The sequence below is a fragment of the Catharus ustulatus genome, chromosome 30 (genome assembly GCF_009819885.2).
Source record: "Catharus ustulatus isolate bCatUst1 chromosome 30, bCatUst1.pri.v2, whole genome shotgun sequence".
NCBI classification, from domain to species: Eukaryota; Metazoa; Chordata; class Aves; order Passeriformes; family Turdidae; genus Catharus; species Catharus ustulatus.
The window spans coordinates 594,805-612,653 of NC_046250.1; the positions used below are offsets into that span (position 1 = coordinate 594,805).

The window sequence follows — 17,849 nt, forward strand, 5'->3', positions numbered from 1 at the left end:
GGGGACACTTTGGGTTGTGTCTCCCTGTTTCTGTGGCTCCTGGGGACATCTCTGTGTCCAGGCTCTCCACTGCTGCCACGCTCCAGACTTCAGGGCTGTGCAGCTCTGCCAGTCCCACCCCTGTGCCAGCTCCCCTGAATAACCAGGTCACCACTCTGTGCCATCTGTTTACTGGTTTTAATACCCACAGAAGCACTGAGAGGGGGATTGGACAACACACACCCACTCCAAGCCTGAGGCAGCAGCTTCTGCCTTTCCAGGAAGTGCAGAAGCGCCCCAGCACCACAGGATGGGTGCTGAGCTGCGTGTCCCCATGTCAGCCCCCACCAGGGTGTCACAGGATGAGGGCCCTTGGGGCAGAGGTGGGAGAAAAAGGCTGGAGGTGCTGCTGGCACATCACTGCCATCACCTGCCCGTGGTGTCCCCCTTGATTCCAGCTCTGTTGTGACTCTGGGAACAAAACTCCCGTTGTGCTGCATTTTGGGTCCCTGTCGGTTCCTTTCGAGGAGGTCTTTAATTATTAGGATTTCTTTGTACAGATATAAAACAAACAAGGGGACAGACACCCAGCAGTGAGGTTTCACGCCACGTCAGGGGCCGTGCCAGGGTCCCAGTGCCGTCCCCATCCACACCAGCTCCAGGGATTTGGGAGGTGCTGGCTGCTACTCCAGGGACTCACTCAGTGATGGGGATGCTGAGCCAAACCTGGGGGGGCACAAGAAGCCCCAGGTGAAGGGAAAGCACCGTGGGCACATTCTGGGGGTCGGAGGGAGCCCGTCACTCACCAGGACGACAGGCTAGCTGGGGCAGCTCCCAGGTGCCATCCTCCCGGCAGCGGATGATGGGCGAGCGGCGCGGGGCGAAGCCGTGCCGGCACTGGTACCGAGCGGTGGAGCCGATCTCGTAGCGCTGCTTTGGTTTGCCAAAGGCGCGGGCGTTGCTGAGAGCGGGGGGGGGCCCACACTGCACTGCAAGGGGGGTTGGGCTCATTGCATTCAGCCGTGCAGGGCCCCCCCAGCCTGCAGCAAACCCTGCAAAGCCCGAACAGGCTGAGGGTGCCACGCTCAGGATTTGTTCCGCTGCTGTGGAAGTGATGGGGGTGCCTCTCTTCGGGGTTGGGGGGGCTCAGCCCCAGCCCCCCAGCCGGGGAAGGGGTGGCCCAGCTTACCCAGCCCCATTTTGCAGGTGTAGGAGAGGTGATAATTGCAGGGCACATCGCTCCACTGGCCCCCATCGTGCCACACGATGACCACGCAGTTCTCCCCGGAGAGGAAGTAGCTGTCGGGCTGCCCGGGGTGCCAGTTCTCGTAGAGCTGGGGGGGAACAGGCGGGACGGGGTGCACGGGGCATCCCAGCACACCCCTCAGGTGTGGTGGTGGCCCCGCACCAGCACACACCCATCTGCAGCCTCGTGGCTGTGACATCCCGTCGGGAATGAGGTCCCACCTCCATCCACGGCCTCGGGACCCCAAATCCCAGGGTCTGGCTCCCCTGAGGATGCTCAGCCCGGGTGAGGCAAGTGGCTCTTGTTTGGGAGCTTCAAATGCCAGCCCCGGGGCTGGGGGTGGATGACGGGGTGCCAGGCAGGGGGGGCTCTCCCTGCGAAGGCACACGAGGGTTGGCAGCCCCACTTACCAAGGGGCTCCCGTCAGACCACTGGAAATCGCCCTCGATGGTGCGGTCGTTCAAGCCGATCCACTGGTACTCCCTGTACTGGTCTGGGGGACACGGGGTGTGTTGGAAACAGGGACACATCCAGGTGCCACCTGGCAGGCAGGAGGGGGCTGAACGGGTGCTGGAGGCTGAGTTCAGGGAGATTTGGAACCTGGGGGTGAGTGGGACGAGGGGGTGTCCCTCGCCCTGCAGCGGGAAGGTGCTGGGAGGTTTGGGGACAAGGGGACTCCGAAAGGGACTTCGGGGAGCCCCTTTAGCCCTGACCCCCGGAGAGAAGGGACAGGGCCGGCCGGGAGATGGCGGCAGAGCCCCGGGGCACGCCTGGCCCTGCCTGTCCCCTCCTGTCCTCGCCTGTCCCTGCAGGTCCCCACCTTGCCCCGCCGGTCCCTACCTGGCTGTGTCAGTCTCCACCTGTCCCTGCAGGTCCCCACGTGTCCCCGCCAGTCCCTGCTTGTCCCCACATGGCTCTGCCAGTCCCCACCTGTCCCTGCAGGTCCCTGCAATCCTCACCTGTCTGCATCAGTCCCCAGCTGGCTCTACCAGTCCCTTTTCTGGTCCAGCCAGTCCCTGCCTGCTCCTTTGTGCCTCTTCAGCTTCCTGTGAGGTCTCTCCCTGCCCCTTCCTCCTTCACCCTCAAGTCCCTTCAGGCCTCTTTGTTCTCTGTCCCATTCCCACAGCACTTGTCCCCTGCTCTGCCTCCCTCTGCCTTCAAGGCTGATTTCAGGCAGGTTATGGATTTGCCTTCAAATTTACTTGCACACGTCCAACCCTCTGCTGGTGTGTCCACCCTGCACGGGATCAGGGAATTTTGTTGCAAAAGCCCTGTGAGATCATCAAGTCAAACCATTCTCCCACAGCCAAGGGCATCACTGTCCCCAAGTGTCACATCCACAAGTCTCTGAAATCCCTTTAGCAATGGGCAGCCTGTGCCAGTCCCTGTCTCCATGAAGGAATTTTTCCAATATCCAACCTAAACCTTTCCTAGTGCAACTTGAGGCCGCTTCTTCTGGTCCTGTCCCTTTTCCCTGGGAGCACAGCCCGACTCCCAAGTGTCTCCATCCTCCAGTTAGGGAATTGCAGAGTGGGAAGTGAGAATTGAGGAGTAGTGAGTGGGAAGGTCCTCCCTGAGCCTCCTTTTCTTCAGGCTGAGCCCCCTCCCAGCTCTCTCAGGAGCTCCTGGTACTTCAGCCCCTTTCTCCAGCTCTGTTCCCTTCTCTGGTCACATTCCAGCCCCTCAATGCCTTTCTTGTTATGAGCAGGACTGAACCTGTCTGCTCCCATGTCTCTGCACATCCCCATCCACCTTCTCACATCTGTCCATGTGTCCTTTCACCCATCCACTGGCCCTGCAGGGCTGGGCTCTACCCTGGTTCTTTGTTACTTCTCTAAAACCTGCAGCCCAGAACTGAGGGGCACAGGTGGAGGGATGCAGCATTGTCACATACCGTTGATGAAGTCCTGCTCCTCGGGGGTCAGGATGGTGGCCAGGTGCCCCCCATAGTGCCTGCACTGGCTCTCTGCATCCTCCCAGCTCCTCCGAGTGGAGAAGTGCCTGTAGCAGGCTCCCTGGAAGCTGTCCCAGCCAGGGCTGCACCTCCTCAGTGCTGAGCCACAGCGGGGAGCGAGCGGGGAGAGAGGAGAGGGTCAGGGGGATGGAGCCCAACTCACCCCTGAGCTCCCCTCATTTCTGACTGCTGCTTCAGCAGCTGAGACAGCAGCAGGAGCTGGGTAGGGATGACCCAGTGTGGCCATGGTGGGAGCCAGGGGACTCACGTCTTTCACAGCTGCTGCCTCCGTAGCCAGGCAGGCACAGGCAGGTGAGGTGGGCTCCATCCTCCACGCAGGTCCCTCCGTTCAAGCAGGGGTTGGGGACACAGCCACCTGCAAGGCACATGCAGCCGTCCTCAGAGCAGAGCTCAGGGACCTCCTCAGTGCCCAGCAGTGCCAGAGCCTCATCCCTGCAGTGTCCCAGCTCTCTGAGCTGCCTCCTGAGGCCGCCAGCTCTGGGGCAGGTGAAGATCTTGGGTGCACCATGATGCTCCCACAGCCATCCCACACTGCCCTTCCACCTTTGGATGTGAACAGCTCAGCAATCCTGGCCCAGAGCTGGCCAGACCTGGGGTTTTGGCCTCCCCCTAGAGCACAGAGATGAGAGCTGGATGCTCTCCCCATCACTGGGCTCATTGCAGTGCCAGCCCCTAGCCCAGTCCCTCTGCCCAGGGCCAACTCCTCCTTTTCCCTGGAGAGATCAGCAATTGCGTTTGAGGAGGGGACCATGCAGACAGTATAAAGATAAACCTTTTGGCACATCCTGGCCACTTGTCCTCAGCCTGGCAGCAAGGTGACTGCATTCCTGTCCCTCTGGTGTCACCTCAAGCCTGGCCAGGGCTGATAACTCAGCCGGCACCTTCCCCACAAACCCGTTACGGTCATTAATGCACCCAGAGCACATCATGTGCTCCCAGCCCAGCTCAAGAGCATGATGAAGGGCTGCTGCCAGCGCCAGCCGAGCGGAGACTCACAGTCCTTGACCCACTCCAGCCTAATGATGCCCCATCTTATGGTCCTTGGCTCAGTGGAGACGTGACAAGGCTGATTCTGTCACCCTCACCCATCCCCAGGCAGCGTCACCTCCCCACGAGGTGCCAGCAGCTCAGGATGTAGAGCTCATCCCCAGCAGACCGAGGCATGGAACAGCATGAGGGATTGAGGGCCCTAACGTCAACAGCAGGCTGTTCCTGAGTATCTCTCCTTGCCAAGGCAAAGGCAGCCATCCCACGAGGTCTGGCCTCATCTACAGAGCCTCATCTGTGCCACGGGACTGGGCAGGGCACTGCCAGACCGGGGAGACAGGGACCCTCCTTTCAGGGAGTGGGATGGGGCAGAGGTAGCAGGGATTGGCTGCAGGATGGGCGTCAAAGCTGGGATCACCCCCAGGGGGCGGCCAGAGTGGGGCTGGTGGGTGACACCCACCCACAGGGGGTTGTGTTCCCTCTGTTCACCCATCTCAGCCCCCATGTGGGGGGACTGGGGCTCAGGGGGCTGGGGGATGCGGTCCAGGGTGCTTGGCCACTGGGAGCTGCACAAGGCTGGGTGGTCTTGGTGGGGTTCTGCACCCCACGACCCATCAGTGTCCCCCTTCTCCCCCCGCTCATGCCATGCGGTGTCCAGCCCTCACCCCTCCTCCTGCGGCAGTGCAGGGCCAGTCCCAGGGGTGCAAAGCAGCCATCCCCCTCCCAGACCTCTCAGGTGTCCCATCCACCCCACCCCACTCCCGGGAGCTCGCAGGGCCGGGACTGGGGGATTAGTTCGTCAGTGGGAGAGGCGCACGGGCAGCAGGCGCAAGGACGAAGGGAAGAGCTCGCCGAGATGCTTGTTCTACAAAGCTTTTAATTCCCTTTATTAGTACCACGGTTAGTCAGAGCAGGGACTGGGGTCGCCTTTTGCTTATCGGGCTTTTTCATGGAAACAGTCATTAAAACACTTCACAGAAGTAGAAGAGATTTAAATGCATGCAGAGATCACACCAATTTGTTTGACAAATATGTGCTTCACCAGACCTGTAACCTTCCCTTACCCAGCTGAGGAGGAGGAGAGAGAGAAAGAGAGGAGACACGGACGGACAGACAGACAGAGGGAAGCACAGCGTGAAGGAAAGGTGCTGGCTATCTCTAGTGCCAGAGAGCAGCCAGGAGGGCTGCCCCGAGGGCAAGGGTGGCACGGCAGGGACCCCGGACCGAACAAGAGCCCGCACCGACGCTGGCCCGCTCGGTGGGCAGGGCGGGCAGGGGCACAGCCGTGCTGGGGGCTGGCTCCCCCAGTGGGGTCCCCGCCAGGACCACCCCAGAGGTGTCAGTACGGGGAGAGGCGAGGCCATCCCTGCGGGTCCCACCTGCTTCTCCAGGAACGGCTTCAATGAAACCCTCCACGGTTGCAATGGAGGGAGCAGGCTGCTCTTCCTCCTCCTCCTCCTCCTCTTCCTCGGAAGCTGCAGCAGGCATCCCGCGCTCCGCGCCCGGCGGTGACGGCGCAGCCTCCTCTCCTCCCGGGGCCGGTGCGCTGCTGCTGCTGCTGCCGGGCAGCTCTGCGTGCCACGGTGTCACTGCGGGGACAGTGCTCCCGTCCCCAGGGACCGCAGGCGAGGGGAGCCACACGGCTCCCGACTGCTCCTCTCCCTCCTCCTGCGTCTGAGAGGGCGCGGGAGGCAGCGGGGACGCCCCAGGACCTTCCACCACGTCTCCGGAGAGCTCGGCGTCCTCAGCGGCAGACAGGGGGGTGCTGGCCCCGCCGGACTTGTGCCCGGTGCTGGTCCCGCCAGGCTCTCGGCTCTCTGTCGAGGTGGCAGAAGCGGCACTGGTTGGCGATGTCACGCGGTGCCCGGGTGCCCCAGGGCTGGCAGGGCGGGCCGGCCGCCCCAAAGCGTCCCGCGGACGGTCGGGGCTCTGTGTGGGGGCGACGGGGCTGGGCGGCCGAGGAAAGCCCTCAGGAGGTTCCGTGTCACCTGCTGGGGCACCGGTGGGTCCCTCTGGCTCCATGGGCTGGCTGGGGTCTCGCCCTCGGCCCGGGCTCTCCGCCGATGCGCTGCCAGAGCCCCTGCCCGGCGCTGCTCCCTGCTCCTCCTCTGCAAAGGGCAAGGCAGAAAGGCAGTGAGAGGCCGGCGCCGGGAGCCAGCCAGACCACGGGGCTGCGGGCACCGGCATCGCCTGCCAGCACTGCCAGTCTTGCTCACACAAAGGTGTGCAGGGAGATGGAAGTGGCCCCGAGCCCGTGTGACACTGTCCCCTCTGAACCGGCACGGCTGACTGAGCTCTTGGCCGCTGCCAAGCCCAGCCCCGGCTTTCCTGTGGTGGGGGCCGTGCTCAGCCCCTCACAGCTGCACCTTGCCTCATGTCCCTCCAGCTGCCAGCTCCCTTCTCCAGTTCCTTGTGCTGCTAAACCCTGGTCCAGCACAGACCCAGCATGCTGGACTCCAGCTGAGGGACACACAGATGTCCCCAAGCCACTGCACAGCCCTGCACCAAGACACCGGTGCCCTGACCGTGGGTGCTGCCTCCACAGGAAGAACAGGGACAGCTGAGGTGACCCAGGCACCCTCAGGTGCCTCTGACCTCTCCTTGTGACCCTGGCACCTCCTTTCTGTGGGTGTTGTCTGTGTCCCAGCCCTGGCACCACCACAGCAGCTCGACTAACCATTGTGGGACAGCCCTCACCCCACTGTCCCTGTCCCCCCACTCTCCTCTGCAGGGGATGGGCTCCAGCTCAGCACCACAGCTAAGTGGGACACCTGCCTCGGGGATGGCCAGGGCTGTGGGGAAAGGGAATGCAGAGGTGGGGTGACCTGAGGACACAGAGGTAGCTAGTGAGGGGTGCCAGGCCCCTGGCCCCAGTGCATCTTCAGGGGACTGGCTTGGCTGTCCCAGATCAGTGTCCTCAAAGAAAGGGACGGCGTAAATAGCCCCTCGCGACTCAATCTCCACTTGCGCTCTGGGCAGCTGCAGCTCCTCCAGCTTTTCTGCCACTGTGACAATCTCCTGGAGGAGATTCTCCTCGGGCTCTTGGGCTTGGTATTTTCCTGCAGCCTCAGGGAAAGAGTTTGTCCCTTCTGTGGGCAGAAAGAAAGTGGGATATTACTGCCCTGTCCTGGCTCCGCAGCAGTCAGAGATGACCTCACCCCAGAGCAGGCCTGGAGCCTTGGCACCCCAGTAGGGACCCAGCTCTCCTCAGCCTCCCCTTCCCCTTCTACACAGGCTCAGCATGGGGGAGGATCAGGCCCTCCCAGGTGCTGGCAGAGCTGCCAGAGCCAACAGCCCCAGTAGGAGTTGTGAGGCATGCCAGCACATGGTGGGGCCAGATCCTAAACCCTGCATTCCCTTCCCTGAGGGGATCCTTCTCTACACCCCCATCCCCACCCCGGGGAGGGCAGACATGCATGGGGAGTTAGTGGGTTACAGGGGTTGTGGAATCATAGGACGGGTCCATCCTGCCTAACCCATGGCTTTCCCTGCTGAGAGATGGCAAAACTGAGGCACAGAGATGCACAGCATCCCCACACTGTGAGCCCCCATGGCTCTGAGAGGATACATGGAGATGTGGGACCAGGCAGGAGGAGTGGGGGGACAGCTCTTCTTCCTTCTGTACCCGTTATCCCTGCCAGTCTCTGTCCTGCCTCATCACTTGCAGGCAGTGCCTTGATGCTGCCCACAGGTCTCCTTCCTGCCCACCACAGGAGCTACTACCCCAAACCACCCTGGCAGACTGTGTCCCACAGCCCCCAGGAGCACTCCCAGGCCAGCATCCCTGGGGAATGAGCCCTCCTGGAGCTCACACAGACCAACGGTGCCATGCATCCCTGTTCTGTCACAGGAAAAGGGCACAAAATACCGAAGACATGCAGGGCGTCCCTACTCTGCCCCAGTGTGTCAGCATGCCATGTTGGGACCATGCAGAGCATCCCTGCTCTATCAGAGGTGTCAGCATGCAGTGTCAGGACCATGCAGGTTATGCCTCCCCGATCACGGTCTATTGGCATGCAAGGCATCCCTGTCTAGCACAGCAGGCTCAGACGGCACCAAACCCCCCTGCTCCGCCCCGACAGCGCAGCACCGGCACAGAGAACGCTCAGAGATCCCAACACAAACCCTGCCCCGCACCACACCGCGGCTCTGCTGCACCCAGCGCACCCACCGGGGACATGCACCCCTCCCGGAGGCTTCCCGAGGCCTCCCACTGGTCCCTGCTCGGGAGCATCTGCGGGCCAGGGGTGCCCCTCTTTACCTCGGAAGCAGTACGCATCGTATCTGCTCTGGGCGTCGGGGAATCCCGTCTGGTTGCGGAAGAGGAAGATGGTTTTGACGCCCGGCAGAGCCCCACCGCAGCGCTCCCGGGGAGTGACGATGGGGTAGCGGACGCTGCCATCCGCCAGCCAGCCGGGGCTGCAGGCGTCCAGCCCCGCGTTCCAGGCAGCGTAGAGCTGCCCCGGGCTGGCCAGCTCCGCTCCCAGGGCTCGGCAGCGCTGCGCCGCCTCCTCCAGCGTGAACCTGCCTGGGGCCGTCTCCAAAAAGATCTCCCCTGCCGAGAGAGGAAGGAGAAGTCAGAGCTGGGGAGTGGGGCATGGGCTGAGGGAGCCCCCTCACCTCCTCCACTCCCTGCATGAGCTCAGGAGCTGGAGTGGAGATGGAGGATCCAGTGTGTGGAGGCACACCAGGGGCTGGAGGAGGCCTGCATTCCTGCCTGCATCCCTGCCTGCTTCCCTGCCTGCTTCCCTTCATCCCTGCCTGCTTCCCTGCCTGCCTCCCTGCCTGCCTCCCTGCCTGCTTCCCTGTCAGCATCTCTACCTGCTTCCCTGCCTCCCTGCCTGTATCCCTGCCTGCTTCTCTGCCTGGATCCCTGCCAGCATCCCTGCCTGCCTCCCTGCATCCCTGCCAGCATCCCTGCCTGCCTCCCTGCCTGCTTCCCTGCTGGATTCCCTGCCTACTTCCCTGCCAGCACCCCTGCCTGCCTCCCTTCATCCCTGCCTGCTTCCCTGCCTGCATCCCTGCCTGCATCCCTGCCTGCATCCCTGCCTGCATCCCTTCATCCCTGCCTGCATCCCTGCCTGCATCCCTTCATCCCTGCCTGCATCCCTGCCTGCATCCCTGCCTGCATCCCTGCCTGCATCCCTTCATCCCTGCCTGCATCCCGTCATCCCTGCCCACCTCCCTGCCTGCATCCCTTCATCCCTGCCTGCCTCCCTGCCTGCATCCCTGCCTGCTTCCTGCCTGCCTCCCTGCCTGCATCCCTTCATCCCTGCCTGCCTCCCTGCCTGCATCCCTGCCTGCTTCCCTGCATCCCTGCCTGCATCCCTGCCTGCTTCCCTTCATCCCTGCCTGCATCCCTGCCTGCTTCCTGCCTGCATCCCTGTCTGCATCCCTGCCTGCTTCCTGCCTGCATCCCTGTCTGCATCCCTGCCTGCTTCCTGCCTGTCTCCCTGCCTGTCTCCCTGCCTGCTTCCCTGCCTGCTTCCCATCATCTCTGCCTGCATCCCTACCTGCTTCCCTGCCTTCCTGCACATGCACACAAAGCCACAGCACAGGCATGGCTGGAGCTCTCATGCCACTTGGGATTGATTCCTGCCCTTGCAAACAACCCTGAGAGTTTGAAGCACCCATGAACAGGACTGCAGAGGAGCAGATCCACGCTCTACACCGAGCAATCTACCTATGGGACGTTTCTAAGGGGACCTGCAAGCCCAGTGAACACTGTGGTGAAGGCTTCACACTGGGGAGGGCTGGGGACCACTGCCCCAAGGTACAGCATGTATTGACCCCCACGACTGCACCTATCTCCCTGTCCCAGCACATCGTCCCCTGCACACAAGGAACATGTCCTCATCTCTGCCACCTGCCTGGCACCGCCCAACCGACCCCACAGCAGCTGCCACCACCAGTGGGGACCCACAGGAGGGACCAGTCACACCCATGCACGTGCAGCCAGGCAGGATCTGCAGCCCTGCAAAGCACGGCACATGCACAATCGAATCCCAAACCAGCTAACAAAGCGCACTGCTGCTCTGGGGCAGATCATTGTGGGCACAGCCCAGCCTGAGAACTGTCTGCTTCGAGGGAGAGAGCCCCACACCCCACCAAACTGAACCAGTAATGCTTTAGGAAGCAGCACAGCAAGAGAGAGCACCTGCAGCTTGGGGCAGCTTTTTCACTCGGGTTTACAACAGGTTACGGGGGCAAGTTAGTGTGGGAGCAAAAGCAGAGGAGGGCAAGGCTGGCTGGTGGCATCAAGGCACCTGGGAGGTCCTCAGCGTAGCAGTACACATCGTACATGTCCTCTGGGTCCACCACTCCATAGTTCCTCACCCCAGGGAAGCCATTCATGTCTCCGTAACAGGCCTCGCGGGGTGTCTGGATGGGGTACCTGAGGCAGGAAAGCACAGGGGAGGGCTGGTGACTCGCGGGGCAATGACTGGGAGAGACCATGGGCACAATGCCTGGGCAGCTGTGGAGCCCACCTGACGGTCTGGTCGGCGATCCAGCCGGCGTCACACTGCTCGTAGCCGCCCAGGTAGGCAGCGTAGAGCTGCTCGGGGGTGGCGATGCTGGCGCCGATGCGGGCACAAGCTTCCTGCGCCTCGGCGAAGGTGTAGGCGTAGCGCATGGAGCCCTCCCGGTAGTGAAACACCACCCCTGGGGGCAGACATGGCTGTGGGCATGGGGCTTCAGGGCAGCCCCCACCCACCCAAATGCCAGCACTCCCCACCTTGAAGTACCTTTGACTTTGAGGTGCAGGATGTCGTGGCCGTCCTCGATGCCGTGCTGCACGTCACAGCGGTAGATCCCCGAGTCGTTGGGGCGCAGCTCGGTGAGCAGGAGGGAGGCGTTGGTGTAGCGCTGGTGGAAGATGGGCAGGGAGGCCCGCAGCCGATAGTCCTCGCTCACCTTCACCCTGTCCCCCCGAGCTACCAAGATCTCCACCTCCCTGCCCTCAGAGATGAAGGTCCACTTGACCCGGGGGGTTCCCAGCACGGCCCGGCGGCCGCCCGTGCCAGCCGTGGGCTTGGGGCCAAGGTAGGTGATGAGGCAGGGGATGGTGATGTCGCCTGCCAGCACGGCGTCGAGGGCTGGGTGCCGTGGGATGGAGACCTGCAGAGCCTTGAGGTCCTCTGGGTGGGAGGAGAGAGGAGCCGTGAGCAGGTTGGGTGTGAGGGCTCCCCTGAGACCTTCACTGCAGGGAGTTACACAAATGTGGCCGATGATGCCAAGTTACCTGTGCCATCTCCGGGGCCAAACACCTCTGGGACCACGGTGGGGACAAACAGCCAGAGCAGTAGCAGCAGTGGGAGGGCTGGGGCCATGCTCTGCCCTGCAAGGGGGGAGCAAAAAACACCAGCTGTGCTTAGAATCCATGAAAGCACCAAAAATCTCCCATCTCTGCATGAGGGGGAGTGACTGGGGAGATCCCCCAGCCCATGTGTGGGGAGGAGGGGATGATGCATGCAGCATTGGGGCACAGAGGGAGAGGCCAGCCCTGGCCTCAGGGTAATCTGGACCCTTGGACAGTGGAGAGGAGAGGGAAGAGAAGGAAATGTGCCCTGGTTCACAAGAGGAAAAGGACAATATGAGCAACCAGGACCATTGGCTGGGAGGCACTGGGTGCCATCCAGCCCCTCTGACCCTCCCCTGGGGACAGCAGAGTCCAGCCTGGCCCAGACAGCGCTGATGGTCTCAGCCCAAGCACTGGCTGCAGTGGTGAGGAGGTGATGCCAGCACCAGGGCCGTGTGCCCACGGTGCCACCGTGAGAAACCTCAGGAAGGGTTTGGTCAGGAAACCTCAGCGAGTGTTTGGTCAGGGAAGAGGTGCTGAGGGAGGGGAGGGAGAAAGCAGGGCGCACACGTGGAGGGGAGCACACGCGTGTGCGTGCCCTTGTGCACATGTGCACTGCCAGGGTGGCTTGTGGAGGGAGCTGAGGTCAGCGAGCAGCCGGGGGGACAGCCCAGAGCACACAAAGCACGGGGCAGAGGGGGAGGGAAGGAGCAGGACAGCTTCTTTGCCATTCAGCTCACGCCGGAGGCTCCCTGCGCGCGGGCTGGGAAAACCGAGGCTGACCAAAGCAGCCTTTATGTCCCAGGCCTGTCTCAGGCTGCCTGGCACAAAGGGCTCTCACCGGTGGGCTGGGGACCAGCTCTGAAAGGAGAGCCCAGTGGCCAGCACTGCTATCACCAGCCCCCAGCCCTCTCCAGGGAGCAGCACAGGGAGTGGTGGGCATGCTGTGGGGAGCTCCAGCTGCCCTCGCAGTCTTGCTGCTCTTGCAGCCATCCAGAGAGGACATTGATCCTGGAATGTGGGGAAATCCCTGCTGGATACACTGCTCCAATACCCCCTCACCCTCTGCAGAGGGTCCTTGAGGGCCTGGAGGCTCCTCAGCCTCCCATGCCAGGGATGCATCATGCCATTGCCTGGGAGCAGAGCACCCTGAGACTCGGAGCAGCTTTGTAATTTATGAGCTCTTTGAGCTATATTGATTTGAACAGCCACAGAAGCAGCTTAGGCAGCCCCACATCCAGGGACAGCCTGACAGGATACTGTCCTGGTCACTGTCAGTGTTCCCAGAGTAAACACAGTGGACCACTGCTCCAGGAGAGGGTGTGAATACAGCCCTGTATTCACAAATCCATGTACAGCCCAGCACCAATCACCTCCAGGGGATGTACAGCCCCTGGAGCCATGTTCATAAAACCCTGGCACCACACACCATGAACATACAGCCCTGGCAGTGCACACCATGGATGCAGAGTCCCTGGAGCCATGGACACACAGCCCTCCCAGCACACACCATGTACATTCCCTGGCAGCACACTCCATGGGTGTATAGCTCACAGAGCAGGGCACTGTGCATCCATAGCTCCTAACACAAAACTCGGTGCACTTAAAGCCCCTGGCACCACACCCCATGGACATCGACCGTCCTGTGCAGACCCCAGACGTCCCCTTCCCAGCAGGAACTCAGCAAGAGCAGCCAAGGCTTGATTGCCCAGAACCTGGCCAGTGGTGCCAGGGCCAAGCCAGGGCCTTTCTGTGCTCTGGACAGATATTTTGAATGCAGCCCCACGGTTCTGGATCAAGGGACAAAACCCTCCTGCGTGGCAGCCGTGGCCAGGCTCCAGTACAGGGGCTGGTGCCACCCCCTGGGCAGCCAAGCAAGGAAGGCTTTTGTCATGGGCACCTTTTCTTCCCATCCCCAAGGCGCCGTGGTGGCGTGGACAGCAGCCCCGGGGAGGAAATCCAAGTGATAAAACTCCACAGGAACTGGGCAAGCTGGAGTGTTTGCTTCCCTCCTGTGCCCATCCCTGACAGGACCTGTGTGCTGGCACTGGGAATGGGGTGTGGAAAGGGTTAAACCCATTTCATGGAGTCTCATGATGACAAAAGACTCTCAGATGTCAAGTTTGGAGTTTGGGGTTGGATTTTTGCATTGGGTATTTTTCCTGTTTTCCACTAATGGAAAATCTTTCAACCCACAAGTTATGAGGGAAAAGCTGGGAGTAGGACTAGGGAAGGGCAGCCAAAAAACGTTGAATGGTTATAATGGCAGCACCTTGTGAGTCTCAGTTGTCCCAGAGATCTCAAAGCACAGGAGCTGCCGGGACCAGACAGACACACAGGCACGCACGTGGCAGGGCCAGCTAACCTCCATTTCTGTGGGAAACCAGGTAGAAAATGGAGCTGAAGTCTATTTCGGGACAGGAGTGATCTTTCTTTCTCCCCTGAGCTCTGAACCAGCTTTCAGAGGTGGCTCCTTGCACACGGGACCTGCAGGATCTGGGGCTGCAGCACCTGGTGCAGGGCTCAGGGCAGGAGATGCTGCGAGGGGATGGCCGGGGGGTGTCCCTTTTCATCTCCGGAGAGGGGTTTTCTTCCCCTCGGCCTCTCGTCCCCTCCACGTGATGGTTGCTCATCCCTGCTCCCAAGGTGCCCCTGCCAGCCCGCAGCGAGCTGGAGGAGGGGGGAGCAGAGCGGTGGCTTTCCAGGGATGCTCAGCTGCAGAATGAGTCAGCAGCCGGCGGCACAGCCTGGCCCCGCTCCAGCCCCATCCCCACCAGCAAAGGGCTCCGGACACGCCGCTGGGACGGGGAAGGAGCCCAGCCCTGGGTTCGCACGTGGCTGCGTGTCCATCCGCCACAGAGCTGCAAACCGCGGCCGGGATCCGTCCCCACCCCCGCGGGTGCGGCCACCGGAGGGGTCCCCGGAGCGGGGCCGTGCCAGGCACGCACAGCTCAGGGATGGGCGGGGGGTGCCCGGCAGCCTCTTGGCAGCCGCTGCTGGCAGAGCTTAAGAGGCCGGAAGCAGGTGGGGAGAAGGGGGGGTCCCTCCAGCTGCCAGAACCCCTCGCCCTCCCCCTCCCCAACAGGGAGAAAAGGATTCCTTGTTGCAGAATGGTCCGGGGCTCCTGGGGAGGTTCAGTCCCGCACGGAGGGGCGGGGGTGGGAGCAGACCCCGCAGGAGCCGCCGGGGGCACAGGAGCACGTGTAGCCCTGTGTAAGTGTGTCACACGCACACGTGAAGGGTTTGGGGCTCTGGTGGGGAAACTGAGGCACGAGGTGGGACAGTAGTGTGGGGTGGAGGAAGGGGATCCCTGATTTCGGGTGGGACCCAGCCCCGCTGCTGCATCTCCCCCGCTCCCAGCATAAAATTACCCCATCTCCCAGTTTCCCCAGTCTAAAGGCATTCCCTGAAAAGCAGCTCTAAAATATCCTACTCACCCTCTCCCTGCCATGCCTGAGCCCAGAAGCTGGAAAAGGTTCCAGGCTGGGGTAGAAGGAGGTTTCTCCCACCCCCCGGGCGGCCAAAAGGAAGAGCAACAGGTTCTGGGTTGGGCTGAGATGGGAGAAGTCGGCGTGACAGGAGCAGCAATCCCTGGCAGGGATGCTCAAGGGCAGCCCCTTCATCCTGGGGCCGAAATTCTCCGGCTGAGGGACGGGAAGGGGACTGCAGTGAAATTCCCTCTCCCCGGGACACCCCACGGTGGATCTGGCGTTCACACTGGGGCTGATCCGTTGGAAAAAGCCATGAAAATCCTGGAAATTTTTTTTCCCCGGCCCCTCCTGTCGCCCCCAGTGGACACCAGCAGCGGGTGGGGACAGAGCTGAGAGAGCTGGAGAAGGACGGGGGGAGCCGGCGGTGCCCTAAAACCATCCCAAATCTCGGGCTCATCCCCAGCCCCCCCTGGCACCGGGCAGCTTTGCCCCTGAGCCCACGGGGGAGCAGCGACACGATCAGGCAGGAGGGGAGGGGGAGCCGGATCCCTGCCCAGCTCCGTGCCTCAGTTTCCCTTTCCACTGATACCCTGAGTGCAGCCTCCTTGGGACAAGGACCCGGCCAGACACTCTGCAGCACAGACGGGGAGGTTCCCCCTGACAGAACCCAGCAGTCCCATCCTGGATCCCCAAATCGAGGAGCAGCTGCTGAAACAGCCTGGAAAATTCCCCTTCTCCCCAAAACCTTCGAGCCCCGCTGCTGGAGGGGCTGCGGGACGGGCTGGGCTCCAGGCTGCAGCAGCCGGGCAGCACCAAAGTACTTTTTCCTTCCAACTTCTCAAGAGCCCCCCCAGCCCCCCTGTGCCTCCAGCGCTGCGGAGTCTCTACAATCTGCCCCCGTTAGAAAAAACCAGCAGCGCGATGCAGCGCTCGGGAGGGTCGGTGACAAGGACAAACCTCCCCGAAGCGGCACCGCGAGGTCCCGCAGCCCCGAGCATCCCCCTCTGCAGGGCAGGATGATGCCCTGAGTCCCCCCCGCGGGGAAAACCACCAGGGAACCTCTCGGCATCCCCACGCCGGTCTCAGATCCGATCTCACTTTCATCCCGTGCGGAGGTGAAAGGCGATACCGAAATGAAAAGCGCAGTACGGCAGCGCCACGGGGACACCGCAGCGCCCCGGGGCATCGGCGGCCCCACGCGTTCCCCGCTGCCCACCTTGCTCCGTGCGCGGGGGGAACGGCAGAGCCGGCGGGGGCTCCCCTGCTCCGGGCTCCCGGCGTGGGGCTGAGCTGCGGCTCCTCCGGGGCAGCGCGGGCAGCGGGCGGCAGCAGGTTGGCAGGACGGCTGAGAAGGAGCTGCACCAGGCATAAGTGCAGGCACCGAGAAAAGAGGCTTCTGTGTGTGTCCGTGTCCTCCACTCTTCCTTTTTTTTTTTTTTTTTTTCCTTTCTCCCTTCCCCTTTCCCTCCTCCTTTTATATTTATTCCTTCCCCTAATTAAGAAGGAGGGGGGGAAAAAAGATATTACCGTGTTGGCAGGCTCCTTGTCCCTCCCCGTCCCTCCCTCCTGGCAGCTGGCAAACCCAGCACGAGAGGAGGATGCTCAGCCCGGGCACGGTGTTAACCCAATGCAGCAGAAGTGGGGGAGCAGCTGGCGCTGCCAGAGAATGGGGGGTGCCCCCACCACAGACCCCGCCACTGGAATGGTTATTCCTCCAGTTTGGCAGCTTGGCTGGACGGGGAGGGGGCCACGGGCAGGGGTCCCGGTAGCCAGCAGGGGCTTTGTCATGCAAAAGTTTTTTTGCTGCGAGGCCAGGGTGGGTGGAGGCATCGTCCGAGGGCTTTGCCAGCCCCCAAAGGGTGGTGGGAGCAGCCAGACCCGAGCTGCCAGCGCAGCATTCACAGCCAAGTTTGGTGCGGCAGAGATGCCGTGCCTCAGTTTACCCACCTGCATCTGCGTCAGGGCCAGGATAATTTATGCATCTTTAGGTTGGAATGCTTGCTCCTGGAGGGATGTGTGGGCACCCACTGAGGTCCGGGGGACAGCTGGGACGCCTCATTTGCAGACTCAAGCCCCTTGGCAGAAAGGCAGCGCCCAGGAGCTGGCATCAGGGATTTTTTTTAACCAGATCTCGCTCAAACTTTCCCTGGCACGGAGCATTCCCTGCCCGGGGGGGGCGGCGCGGAGCCTGCCAGGGAATTGCTCGGGTGAGTTTGCAGAAAGCCGCAGCTCCTGAGCAGAATTAATCATTTGTCGCCCTGGGAAATAATTGCAGGCGGCAGAGTGAGTGTCGGTGGCAGAGCGGCTCGGGGAGGGTGAGTGCTCAGAGGGTGATGCTCGGACACTCACACCACAGCGCTCTGCTCTGCTCTGCTCTGTGTAGAGGTGAAACCCCAGGGCTGCCCCCTAAACCCAACCCATGAGGTCACATCCTGCACTTTGTGGGAAATCCATGCAAAAAATGCATTTTGTGGGAAAGGGCTCGCGCTGGAGGAACCGCGAAGTGCCTGCTCAGCAAGGAGCGTCCCCCATCCTAATTGGGAGCAAATGTTCCGGCAAGCCTGGGGTTTCCTTGCTGGCTCGGAGGGAACTCTCCAGCGCTGCTGCTCTGCCAGCTCCTTCCCAGGGCAGCTCCTGGTGCTTCCTGACTGTTGGCATGGATAGGGAGAAGTCTTTGGGACATCCAGCTCCCGGAAGGGGCAGGAGAGAAGCGAGAGGAGCATGGCAGGAGCAGCAGGGCACAACCCTTGTTAGCAGAGAATCCCCAGCTCTGCCTGCAGCTCCAGAGATGCTGGGGCTCAGCCCTTTGCATTAACCCAGCCCCAGTAGCCAAGGGCATGGAAAGGGGTCTGGCCCCACAGGGACCCCCAACCAGCACAGCCCTCCAGCCCCAGCTGTGTTCAGGCTGGAAGGGCCCCAGTGCCCAGCTGT

At 62.1% G+C, this 17,849-nt stretch overlaps 1 protein-coding gene across 3 annotated transcripts; it reads right to left on the reverse strand.

Annotated features, from left to right (window-relative positions):
• Positions 1–163: 163 nt before the first annotated feature.
• BCAN (brevican) lies at positions 164–16,368 on the reverse strand. Of its 3 annotated transcripts, none has more exons than XM_033082771.2 (15): positions 16,135–16,368; positions 11,431–11,526; positions 10,934–11,326; positions 10,676–10,850; positions 10,454–10,581; positions 8,449–8,742; positions 7,013–7,276; positions 6,176–6,295; positions 5,567–6,004; positions 3,448–3,555; positions 3,120–3,278; positions 1,636–1,718; positions 1,169–1,313; positions 786–968; positions 164–705 (listed from the first exon to the last, which is right to left on the reverse strand). In XM_033082771.2, the coding sequence occupies exons 2-15, from the start codon at positions 11,516–11,518 to the stop codon at positions 680–682; spliced, it is 2,604 nt and encodes an 867-aa protein (XP_032938662.1). In that variant the 5' UTR covers positions 11,519–11,526; positions 16,135–16,368; the 3' UTR covers positions 164–679. The 3 variants fall into 3 exon arrangements, with proteins under 3 accessions (XP_032938662.1, XP_032938663.1, XP_032938664.1); XM_033082772.2 differs by lacking the exon at positions 16,135–16,368 and adding an exon at positions 14,925–15,014; XM_033082773.2 differs by lacking the exon at positions 7,013–7,276.
• Between the last annotated feature and the right edge of the window lie 1,481 nt (positions 16,369–17,849).